This window comes from Athene cunicularia, assembly GCF_003259725.1.
Source record: "Athene cunicularia isolate RWA chromosome 1 unlocalized genomic scaffold, athCun1 chr1_part2, whole genome shotgun sequence".
In the NCBI taxonomy this organism is placed as follows: domain Eukaryota; kingdom Metazoa; phylum Chordata; class Aves; order Strigiformes; family Strigidae; genus Athene; species Athene cunicularia.
Window position 1 is genome coordinate 21501364 of NW_020799092.1, and position 12218 is coordinate 21513581.

The 12218-nt window shown below is 47.2% G+C and overlaps 1 protein-coding gene across 1 annotated transcript in view; it reads left to right on the forward strand.

The window, feature by feature from the left end:
* The first annotated feature begins 864 nt into the window (after window positions 1-864).
* LOC113488738 (solute carrier family 2, facilitated glucose transporter member 3) overlaps window positions 865-12218 on the forward strand; it is a 22144-nt gene continuing 10790 nt past the window's right edge. Inside the window, exons 1-3 of the mRNA XM_026864044.1 lie at window positions 865-899; window positions 1026-1046; window positions 4779-4783. Coding sequence (XP_026719845.1) covers window positions 865-899; window positions 1026-1046; window positions 4779-4783 — 61 coding nt within the window. The remainder of the gene's footprint in view (window positions 900-1025; window positions 1047-4778; window positions 4784-12218) is intronic.

Consider the following 12218-nt stretch of genomic DNA (forward strand, 5'->3'; position numbering starts at 1 on the left):
AGAAGGATATCGTCTACTAGAAAGAGATATGTTTCTATATCAGCTGTCTGTTTCTGTCTCCTTTTCTTCATTTGTGTTACATTGTTCTTTCTTTCACAAATATTTATTTTGCACAACTGTTCCTTTCTTACATTGTTTTAACCTGCATCTTGGGTTTATCTTTTTTTTTTTTTTTTCTGTCATTCCTTCATTTTCTGTAAGACAGATATTTCCTTCCCTTATTTTTTGCTTCAGTAATTCTTCATCCCTTTTGCCATTTCTCAGTCACTGTCTGTGCTACCATGAGAAGATCTAGAAAAACAGATGAGAGTTAAAATAGGAGGAGCGCTACAGCGGCTGTAGTGCCAGGGCAGTGGCTGGAGTTAAGGAGTAGATCTAAACAGGCTGTACTCCCCCACCACCTATGCACACAACCTCCTCCCTTGAGAGAGGTTCCCGGGCCCACATCAATGTCTGTTGTAGTTCACCCACCCTTTGTGCAGCTGCTTGTTCTACAAACAGATAGCGCAGTGCTTGTTAAGATAGACTCCAACACAGGGTCTTATGAATCCGAAGGGGGATATAGGCAGCATTTAGGTACCTACACCTAAAAAACATCTTCCCAGAAAACCCACATTCAGTGGCTGTCACATAGAGGCAAATTTCTGAAAATACTGTATGCATCCCTCCTAGATCAGACATGACATGAAATACAGTGGTGATTAGGGTGTTTTTTTTCCAAAAGCCTCCTTGGGAAGTCCTTCTCACCACTGGAAGCAACTGCAGTGGTGGAGGCCCTAAGAAGTTACTAACTCCAAATTCTGGCTCAGGCAGTGGGGCACATCCCCATAAAAAGAATAATTAAGGATGTATTGGGTATGAGGCATGCAGCAGCCTGATTCCTACCCTACCTGGCATAGGTATGGTGAATCTTGGCTTCTAGTCTTTGCTCCAGTCATTTTTTCACCATAAGCATGTTTGAATTTATTAGGGAGAGCATATGTGTATCTTAAGGACTACCACAGGTAGCTATGAAACCTAATCAGGCGTTCAGAGCAGCATGGTGAGTGGGTTTGTCCTCCAACAGCAACTTGTGGATCCGTGAACACCATGTATAGGAATGCAGAAAAAGGGTCCCTTCATGGAGAAGCTGAACATGGGTCTTGTCTTCTGGGGTATTGCACTATCCATAGAGATACTCTGTTGATGGAGAGAAACAGCCGATTCTTTAGTAGTAGATGCTTTTTTTAGAAGTAAAGAGAGGCGTGAGTGCAGGTTCAGAAAGGCTAGAGGTTGCAAGGGAGGGGGGCACCTCCCAGCAGTGCTGAGTAAAGCAACATAGCCTGGAGAATGCTGGGCTTTACTGTTTTCCTCTGTGCCATTTTGTATTACAGCTCCCCTGAGTGCTGTCTTTTCGGATCCATAGTAGCAATATTCATCTTCCAACCTTCTGATTTCCCTTTAAGAGACTGAGAAAGTGCTTACACTGCAGGGCTCAGCATTGTGGCGTCTCTGTCTGGGATCTACTTTTAGTCTCCTTTTTGTCTCAGTTCTGCATACGAAAAAAGGCTCTTTCCTCCTTTCAGTGGGGTGCTGTGAAAAATCAAAACTGTGACGTGTCCAGATCCTGCAGTGCTGCAGACATGATGTATCTGCACACATGCCTCATGGCTGGGGGTGTGTGTGCAATTAGTGACATATTTTGAAGCATCTGACATATTGTTCTGCGATCCCCCGAAGACTGAGGATCTGGCAAGATACTGCTCTATACTATGTCAGGTTCCAACTGGCTGTACCAGAAGCGGGAATAACCCAGCAGTCCTTCAGCTGGGGACATTTGGCTCAAACGCACAGTCCCTGACATCACACCTAAACTCCCGTGCTCAGTCTTACTCAGCCAGGTCCTATTCAATTCTGGCATTTCTTTTACTTCTACCCACTAATTTCCCCTACTGTATTTCTGAGTGGAGGGTGTGTGGATGTCTCAAAGGGAGTTGTCTGCTCCTTGCTCTTACTTCTGAAAAATCTCATTCTGTCCCTTCACTCTCTCCATTGCCAAGGAGATTCAGTCTTCCAGGGAGGATGTCTGTCAGACTGACTGCTGCAAGGTATTCACTTCTTTAGGAATTCAACTGCTTGGGGATTGCAGGGCTGAGAAATGCACATATGTATGTGTGAGTAGGTGGGTCAGAAGGAGGATTACCGAGAGGGACTCTGTGGTATGCTGTGGGAAGGCAAAGACAAGAGCCCCACTGCAGCCTAGGAGAACCCATGAGGAGCGTGCAGGACCGAGGGGCCTCTGCAGAGTGGCTGAGCACAAGGACAATGACACTGAATATGCTCCGGCTGTCTAAAAAAGAAGTAGTCTCTCACCATATCAATCCCCTTCAATCCTCATGTTTCTGAGGCTTCCACATGTTGGTACTGGCTGTGTCTGCCAAAAAGCCTGCTTTACCTGGCCTCCCTCCCTCCCTCCCTCCTGCCTGGCACTGATGCAGCTGGTAGCAGGGCTGCTGCACTCAGCCTCTGGGCTGAGGACGTGAGAGACCCCACGGATGCAGTCCAGCTCCCTCCAGCCACCTTCTGTCTCCCAAAAGACATGTCAATAATCAAGGGAAGAGAAGGGCAGCTCCCCACCCCCACTCATGCTTTTAACCCTGTGGTGACCATAGCATCCTTTCCAAAGGGACTCCGGGACAGAAGTGAGGGAAGTACAGCTGCAGAGAGGCTGGGAGGAGGAATGGGGAGGCACAGGCAGTGAAAAATTATGAGGGAAGGAGTGATGAGAGGAAGCACGGATGGGGAAAGGAGGAGCTACTGATGAGTAGTGGGGTAAAAAGGCAGTACATGTCAAGGCAGGGAGTGTACAGAAAGATGTACACTGGTCAGAGGCAGATACAGCAATAGGTAAAAGGACAGACAGAGAAACTACAAAGGGATAGAAAGACACTGAAGAAAGAGAAAGAAGGGAAAAAGAAGAGAGATGGCCTGACCGGGAGAAGGTAGTAATGCAGGAGGTGCCAAGAGATGGCTGGAGGAGAGTTAGTGACATGCAGAGAGCGAGTCATCGAGCCAACGGGTACAAACATGGCATCTGGCCCCGACTGGGATGAGTTTTATAGAAGGGGAACTACTAATGTTTAAAAATGCTGCTTAGTGGGGAGAAGACCACTAGCTGGAGACCAGGTTTAAAGACTAGATGGATTCCTCAGCCTTTCCCTGTGGGTGGTTTCCCTTCTGTATGGCCCCTTGTAGCACTCGTGAGCTCTGTCAGTAGGCAGGGTGAATTGGACTGGCCAGCATGTAGTCCCTGCACTATGGCTCCTTGCTATCCTGGATCTGCCATCCATTTCTTTAGTTTCTGAGCTGGGGAATGGCCAGCTCTACTTATCTGTGTCATCAACAGAGGAATCTACGGTCTTCCTCATGCATCCAGTCTCTGCTTTCCCAGGTCCATTTCCCCATACTCACATTGTTTGCAGAGCGATAACAGACTTGGCAGGAGAGCTAATTCAGGAGTATAATCTCTTTCAAACAAAGTGCACCCTGTTCCCACCTGGTCAATTAAACTGGAACAAATCTGTGCAGAAGCACTGACCTGAGGCCAAGCACTTTCCCTCCTGGAAAGATGTAGATGGTTTCCCCCGTGAACACCACCTCAGTCCTACCTGGAGCTGTGGGATGGAGAGCTCATCCCCGCCATCCACTGCCTGTCTGCTCAGGTAGACCACAGCAGGGTTGGAGCCAGCCGTGTCTGGGCGATACACACCTGTACAATCCACCCCAATCCCTTGAAGGAATGACTCCAAGAGAGAAGCCCCTGTTGGAACAAGTGATGTAGATGCTTTATGAAGCTGTTGCTCTCATAGACCAAAAGACACAGAGCTGTGCTGAGGCTGTTTCCTCCCAGCTGTCCCACAATGTGTGTTATCTGGGGAACTCACAGCTGAAGCTTCTCAGTACTGAAAATATTTAAACCATCTCTGCCTCTAAGCCTATTCTTGAAGGAGACCCTGACCTCTCTGCAGCTGGCCTGTACCATACTGAGACACAGGGCCACAGTCAGAGCTGTTTCAGAGCAAACAAAATATTTTGTGGGCAGGACTCATGCTGGAGTAATATGGATAGGAAGGAGGGAGCCATACAGCCAGGACTGTGACCTCTCCAAGTTTCCAAAGCTTTCCCTGGGAGAGGCCTTGGCCAGAGCAACCATTGCTGCTGTGAGATTCCCGCAGCAACCTCTGCGGGGAGTTGCCACTGGGGAGGACCAAGGTCCTCTCCTTCCACTTAAGTGTAAGGCAAAGGGTAGCTGTGCAGAACAGCAGTTGTGGCCTACCCCGTGGCAAATGGTGATGTATAATATTACAAGTGTTGCCCTTCACACCTTGTTGGAAAAGTACAGATTTCTTTTGAGGATTTGGTTGGTAGTGTTAAGTTTCTTAATGTTTTCATCAAAACTCTTATCTCTACTGCTCAAGCTCTCTTTTTTCCGGGTTTTGAAACCTTACCACTGTAAAGAGCAATATTTTTTGCACAACAAAATACGAAGAAAAAAAACCCTCCATCATTACCTACAAAAGTTTCTGTGTATGATTTTATTTTACTTTTATTTTTGTTAATGTGAATGCTAATGTGAAAGTTAATGTTTGGTTTTGGACAAACTGTGTTCAGTAGGAATAAACAATAAAAATACAGGCTTTCAGATAGGGAACTGGTGAATACTGGTACACAGAAATGCATACATATAAAGAAATGTAGTAGATACATGATGCAGGCAAGCAGAGATATGCAAACACAAGCAAAAATACAGCTATATATTACGTAACATTCATATAAACGAGTGCATATGTACATACCTTTGTATGTATGAAGTAGCGTGTGTGCAAATATCTTCAGACGTTAAATGTATGCTCAGAAATAAAAGCATGTGCATATGTATATGGACATAAAGTAATACACATGTAGACATTTCAATATTATGAATTCGTGCACTGGTAATCTCAGACATGCTGGTATTTGCACAGGCATGCAATAGCACACATTACTTATCTGTTTATGTAGCAGAACATAAAGTTACTCAGATATGAACATTTTATATAGAAATCTAAGTGTAATACGGGCCCTAGAGTATCCTCCACCTGCCCATAGAAGCATACGGGATCGTTTGTGTACACAGCACCCTTGCACAACTAGGCTAGCTGCATGTAACCACTCTAGTTTTCATAAAGATGAGGAGGGCAACAGGCAAGCAGTTACACGTGTGTGTAGGAGTGGAAGTGAGCCGCGACAGAGTGCAGGAATGATGCTGGGGGAGGACGAAGGGTGTGTGGAGCACCCAGAGGGAGCAATGCAAGAGCCAGTTTGCATAAGCAGAGTGGCATCACTGAAGGGTGAGGAAGGAGGCTTGGAGGGTGAGGAGGGAGGCTGGGGAAGAGACAGCAAGCATGAATCAGGAAATGTGTGGTCTTCCTCTGGAAAGCATCGGTATAAAATGAGGAGGCAGATTAGGGGAGGCGCCCACCCTGGCTTGCTGGCACTCCATTTCCAAGGGGGAGCGAGGCAGGACTGCCGGGATGGGATGAAGAGGCTTGCATGCCAGGATCCCTCCTTCCCCTTTCTGGTGGCAGACCCTGCTGGCAATGCAGAGCGTGTGACTGGTTGCATAAGGCAGCTCTTCCTAGCGATGGGTTTAATCTCGTCTTTCCTCATCTGCTCTGCCTGGATCTCAGCACGAGAGTGGTGCGTGGTGTTTTAGAGCACTCTTCACGTAACCCTCTTTCTTGTCCTACCTACACCGGCAGCTCCTTGTGGTCCTGGCTACTAAGCAGCAAGTGTGGGGCACTGTGCTTGTGGGGATGAGGGAAGCACTGCCACAGGGCAGATCAGAGCATCTCCTGCTGGGAGAGGAGTGATAAACCCCTGTGCGCTAGACTGGTTTAGCCATTGTTAGTCCACGAGGTGAAACAAGCCCACACAGGGAGAGGGGGAGGCTCAGATCCTGCTGCCTGAGTGTTTCCAGCTCAACAGGAGCTATTTTTAGATTACAACAGCAAGGAGAACGGAGATGGGTCAGCCAGGGGCTTTGTTTCTTTCCTGTGAATCCTGCTGCTGTAATCACATGTGATCTCAGTGAGCCATTTTCACAGCCTCTGTTCCCCCCCACCCCCCCCAGGCTACAAACCCTTCATGCCATTGCTGAAAAATACAGTGTGATTCGGGCCAGGTACCTGGGAGTAGAATGTGGCTTGATGAGAAATGCCTCCAGACGTGGTGTTTGTGAATCCGGAGCTCTGCTTGTGCCTAGTTATGTGTCTGTCAGCTTGTTTCTGTGTCTGAGCTGCTGTGTCAACATACGTGTGTATTTGCTGGGGAGTGTGTATGTATAGTGGGTGGTTTTGACTCTGCATGCTGTATGTCTGTGTGCTGGCTGTGTGTGTAGTTCTCTCTTACTAATGCTGGGGTGTGAGAAGTATGCCTAAGTGGGGACAGGAGATAAGGTAGCCTCTGCTGCTGAAACGCCTCCACCCCATGCCATGGTGTGTAGGCCCAAACAGGCTCCATGTGCCAGCAGGCAGCATGCCCTACCACCTATTGCACTGGTGCTGGATTGACCAGGCTAGGCTTAAAATGCTGCTGTGAGGAAGCCTATGCTTTCTGATCAGTATCTGTGTGACTGGAACACTGCAGCTGGTTAAGCAGCTAGAGAACATTGTCTAGCTGAATTCGTCAAACTTCCCATCATCCTTTCGTCGGGCTGGCGTGATGCCCCGCACGTACCAGAGAGGATTCTTTTTATGCCTTCCAGAAAAAAATTGTTTCCGCTCCTTAAAAAGTAACATTTTTCCACCTGAATGTAGTATTTTCTTGAGAAATATGAAGTAAAGATTAGTTTTGTGAAGACTCATCAAAAACAACCTACTCATATATGTGCTGTTCGGCCTTTGGGAAAAGGAGAGAAGGGTCATCTGAGGTCTCAGCTGAATGGAAACCCTAATTCCCTCTATCCCGTACCTTCTGTTCCTCTGCAGGCCTCTTCATGAACCAGTTCTCAGTCCAACCACTCTCCTGAACTGGGTGTATTTTCCTATTGCTATGCTGCTGCTCAGGACATTGCTAGGAAATTATCTTTGTAATTTTATTCCTCAGTACATTTTTTTTTTCCTTTCCTTATGATGATGGTTTTTAAGTGAACTTCATCAGTCAGGTTGTTTTCTTATTTTGCCCTTCAAATTCAGTTTCTTGCTTAGGGTGGAGGAAACCATGGCGAGATGCAGTGGCTCATATGTAAAAAAACCCTCACCACAGATATTTTGGCCATAGCCTGTCGTTCCTCCCCTGCAGCCTCCTGCTAGCTCACTCCTGAGCTCCCATCACAGCTCTGCTGCTGCCTCCACCACCCCAGCTGCTGCAGCATCCCACTCCAGGACAGGGAGGTCGGCTTTGGGGCAGTTTTGGATGTAGTTGACCTGTTGCCAGTACATTCCAGAGAAAGAAGGCGGAAACTGAGAGAGACTGTAATAAGAGCAGTTGCTTATGGAAACAATATATTTACAGCATTCTTTGTGAGTCACATGCACATACTTCATTATTACTATTCTCAGATGTGGACCAATGTTAGAATGAAACAAGATAAATAGATAGCACAAGAAAAAGGCAAATGCACAGATCTATAGCTCCTCGCTTTGCTAGAAAGCCTGGTTGCCCAGGCACTATCAATCAGAAAAAAAGTAGGCTTGTGGCCTAGATGCTGGGCAGGAGTCTTTTACCAATCAGAGCAAAAGAAGAAAAGGCCTGAAGTGTTATAGGAAGTAGGACTAGGAAAAAATAGACGACTTTCTGGGGGTTGTCACGTCTCTCGCGTAGCACTGAGGTACAGGAAACAGAATTTTCAATATGATGCTACTGCTCGTGGTTTACTCGCCAGTGCTGGTTTCTACAGAACTATTCACTTTCTTTACAAAGTTTACTTCCCCTTTGCAAGCGAGTGCTAAAGTATTAAAAACTTTTTACTTTAGTGATTTGATTAATCAACTAGGTTAATTAGGAAAGTTTTCAGAGATATTAGCTCCAGCCTACATTTCCCCATGGTAGAGAGAGCAGAAGTTAAAGAAGACTTTGGTTTAATGCCATGATCTCTCCAGTGCTGTGTCTGTGCTCTCCTGGTTGAGAAATTCTCAATTTCTTCCTGTACCTCTCTCTGTGTGTCCATCTTTTTCATGTACTCACCTGTTCCCTTTTCCTCTGGTACTTTGCTGCTGCTTTTTCCTTCCTTTTCTTTTATTCCTTTGCCCTGCCTTTCTAATCTGTTCTAGTGCTTTCTTTCTTCACCTCGTTATGCCTTTTCCTTTCTTTTTGTTTTTGCCTTCTGTCTCTCCCTTAGTTCTCTTCTCACTCTCTTAACATCCTGTTGTGTACAGGCCAGCCTACTCCCCACCCATCCTCTTGTTTCTCCTTTCCCCCACTCCTTCTCAGCTTCTCTCAACAATAAAAGTTACTCATGGCTTGTGGGGGAAGCATCTGGCCCATGCTGGCTCTCATTCTCTCTCCTTTGTTCTGAATGCTCTTTTGTTATAAACACAACAAACAGAAAAGCACAAAATCATCTCTCAGGGCAAACACTGCATAATAATCCTTCTTGTCCCTGCTCTCCTCTTATCTCTGAAGAATTTGTTCTCCAGGCAAAATAATAATAAGCATGAGAAAGAATTCACTAAACTTGGAGGGGAGAGTCAGGAAAGAGCTTCATCATATGGGGCAGTACTGCTGAACTGAAAGCCGGGCAGTGTAAGCAGCTAGTGTAAGGTGAAATACAGCTTTCCAGGAGCTTGGATAGCAGAGTGATGACCCTGTTGGCCAGTCTCTGTTCCCATTAGGTTGTGGAGGCATGGACAGGATAAAAAAATATATTTTTTTTTGTTAACACAGAATTTCTTGTACTGTCTCCTCAACTGTCCCTTGAGCCTTGTGTATATGAACTGAGTTTGCTAGAGAACTGTACCTGTTGGAGCTCCACTGATGTTCTCAAAAAGCCACACAGCAAGGTGCTTCTGTGGGGTCACTTGCCAGCTCCAGTCTCTGAGATAAATTAAGAACAGACTTGCTCATTGTTTGGGCTCTTAATGCTAAATACACATTCTCTGACTAAAACAGCTTTCCTCAGAAAATGTGAGTTCCCTGGAAATGAAATGTTAGTTGCAATCACTAGTTTAGACATACTCAAAGCTAAGAAGAAAGATTCTTAAGCAAGAGATGATCTTTTTTCAATCCCCATACCTCCATGGTTAGGATACTGGTTTTTAATGTGGGGCAGCCAGCATCAAGTTCTACCTGCAGCCGGTTCTGTATGGCCCTTCTCTTAGAAATCTTGTGTCTGGCTGGCCACTGGCAACCTGCAGTGGGCCTCCATGCTAGTGCAGTTAATGCACATTGCATAATACATGTCTATTATATTCACAAACAGACGAGGTGGATGGTTTTACTTGGTGCAGTATCAAATTGCTCTGCTAAGAAGGTACTTCCCCCAACAGCTGATCTTCAGAAGAATTATCTGTGATGTGGGGGGTAGGTGTGTGTCCTAGGACAGAAGCAAAACTGATATTTAGGAGGAACAGGCTGTGATGCAAACTTCAAATCTAAATATCTGAGCATCAGCAGATGAATTCAGACTGAGGCAAAACTCACTGAAATGGGAGGGTGGGGTATTTTCCCCACATTCCATAGGGAAATTTGGGGTTTGGTGATGCATTTTGAGCTCGTGTCTCTTTCTTACTGCTGTTTACTCTATGAGCTCCGTAGATAAAGAAGTGCCACCCACTGTGTTCTGCATCATGTGTTAGAGATTTAATTATCAGCTAAACTCTTATTGCTTCTAAGTTGGACTGGTATTATGTATGTATTTAATAACGTATTTAATACTGTTGAAGTTTAGCTTGTGCCGCACTTGCAGTGCAGGTCAAGAATAAACAAGGAATGAGGCCATTTTAGAGGAATGCTTTGTGCGGTCTGAAGATTGCCTCTGAAATCTGGATATGCTTAAGAGCCTCCCCAAATATGGCAAGTTCCCACACTAACCAGTAAATGAGTATTTCCAGAGCTAATGCCAGAGACAGTTGGGTGATCAGATTCAAGGTGGAGTTTGCTATGCTTGCAAACAAATGGAAAGTAAGCTAGGAAAAAGAAAAATGTGAGCCAAGATAAGTCAAACACAAAGTGTTAGGGAATTAGGGCAGGATCTGGCAGCCTGATAGAAGGAGCAAGGCTGCCACAGCTCCAGTAGCAAGGCTGAGAATGTATTTCCTGTAGGCATATGCATAAAAACACACACACACCACGTATGTACACATATGTACACATGGCTGCCACATGGATCTACACAGAGCATGTACACAAACAGCACCAATGGCTTCATCCTGTTGCCCTCCCAGACTGAGCAGGATGGAGGTCCAATAGCAGGAAATATATCTCTCTATATACACATATATACATGTGTGGATCCTTCCAGGAGCTGGGCTTAGACACACAGCCTGCTCCCAGATCCCAGTCTCCCCAGTTGCTGGCACCTGGGCACATGAGACCCCAAGGCTGCAGCCCGACTCCTGTTGCTGGTGCAGACCCCATCACTCACAGACAGACACAAGTGCGTGCATGTGCACAGCTGGCCAGGACTCCCCTGGTCCCTCCAGTAGCCAACCGCCATGGCCTCACCCTTAGACACCAGTGGGTCTCACCCCTGGTGAGAGACCCCTAGACCCCACGGTCTCTCTGGCTGCTGGCTGGGACTGTCCCTGTTGCTGGGATGGGCAGCTGTTTCCTTACAGGCACCCCCCAGCTCTGAGACCACTTCACCTGCTTGCCAGCTGGATCTTTACTAGCACTCCCACCCTCACCTGCATGCCCGCACTGCCTGCACCACCGGCACATGGGTCCCTGTGACCTGGCACTCAGACTCCCATACACACATCACTCCACCCCAATAGAGAGTACCTCACCCAGGAAGAGTTAGAATTTAATAATGAGATAGGGCAAACTGTGCTAATCAAGACAAGGCTGAACACGTGCGCTAGCCAGCCAACAGTTTACGTGCAACTGTTTTTCCCCTCATCCTTCCCTTTCCCCGCTTTGATTCCTCCCCTAAACATCCCATAGTAAGTCCTGTGCAATCCCAAAAGGCTTTTCCCCGGCATCCTGTGAGGTGTCCGGTGCCCCTGTGGGGCAGCACCCCCCTTCTCCCCCGCTCTGAAAGGTGCCCCCACCCTTGGCTCTTCGTGATGGGCTTTCACACTTGGACAATGGGGCTGATGGCTCTTCTGGGCCAGCCCTGGGGGGGGCGGGCCCAGGCAGGGGGTCCCTTCCTCTGAGTCCTTAATTTGGGTTGCCACCTGGCATTGTGCCCCTCTGCTCCTCTGGGCGTGTGAAAAAGGAGCCTTTGATGTGCTGATGGCTGCTGTGATGGGCCAGGGTGTTATTTGAGGTCCTCCTCCTCCTGCCATTGTCTCTCTGTGCTCCTTTGTGAGAGTGCGGACGAGCTTTTATCACGTAGTCTAAAAAGGGGGACTCTGCAGGCTTCCCTTGCCCTTGTACACAACTCTTTTTCTGTTGGAAATAGTATTTTAACGACACAGAAATACGCATGAAGGGAGTGAGGGAAAGCGTCCACCCCATTCGATCTGTTAATTTCCAGTTACTTGTGCTCCAGATGTGACGAAATGCATGCCCAGTATGTGACCACGCCAAAGAAACAGAAGTTAAAATACGATCTAGTTCTCCAGAATTTAGTGATAAAAGTGAACGTTGGTCATTTTCCTAACAAGGGAAAAACTGCGCAAAAAACGCGCACCCCAGGCCACTCCCCACACCCCACCCCGCCCTCGCCTCCAGTCCCAGCTCTGAGCTGTTGCTGATTTCTGGAGTCAAAACTTGGCAGATTCTGCATTCGGTGGAGACTTTGTTTGACAGCAGTTTTGCCCTAGCTTCATTCCTCTCCTAGAAGCTCGGCAACTGCTTGTCCTGCAGGATGGACAATTTGTGCCCGTCACTGCCGGCCTTGCCGTTTTAACCACAGATTACAAACCGCTTTACGCCGCGCAGCTCCTCTCACACAAACCACCGCTCATAGGACCCTGAACTAACATCTGCGGGGCCTCAAAAGTGGGGCAAAACTTCTCCTTGCGGGCTTGAGGCTTTTGTTTCCGGAGCTGGGCCGGGGCTGCCCTCCCCGGGCCCTGCCCGCCGCGGCCCGG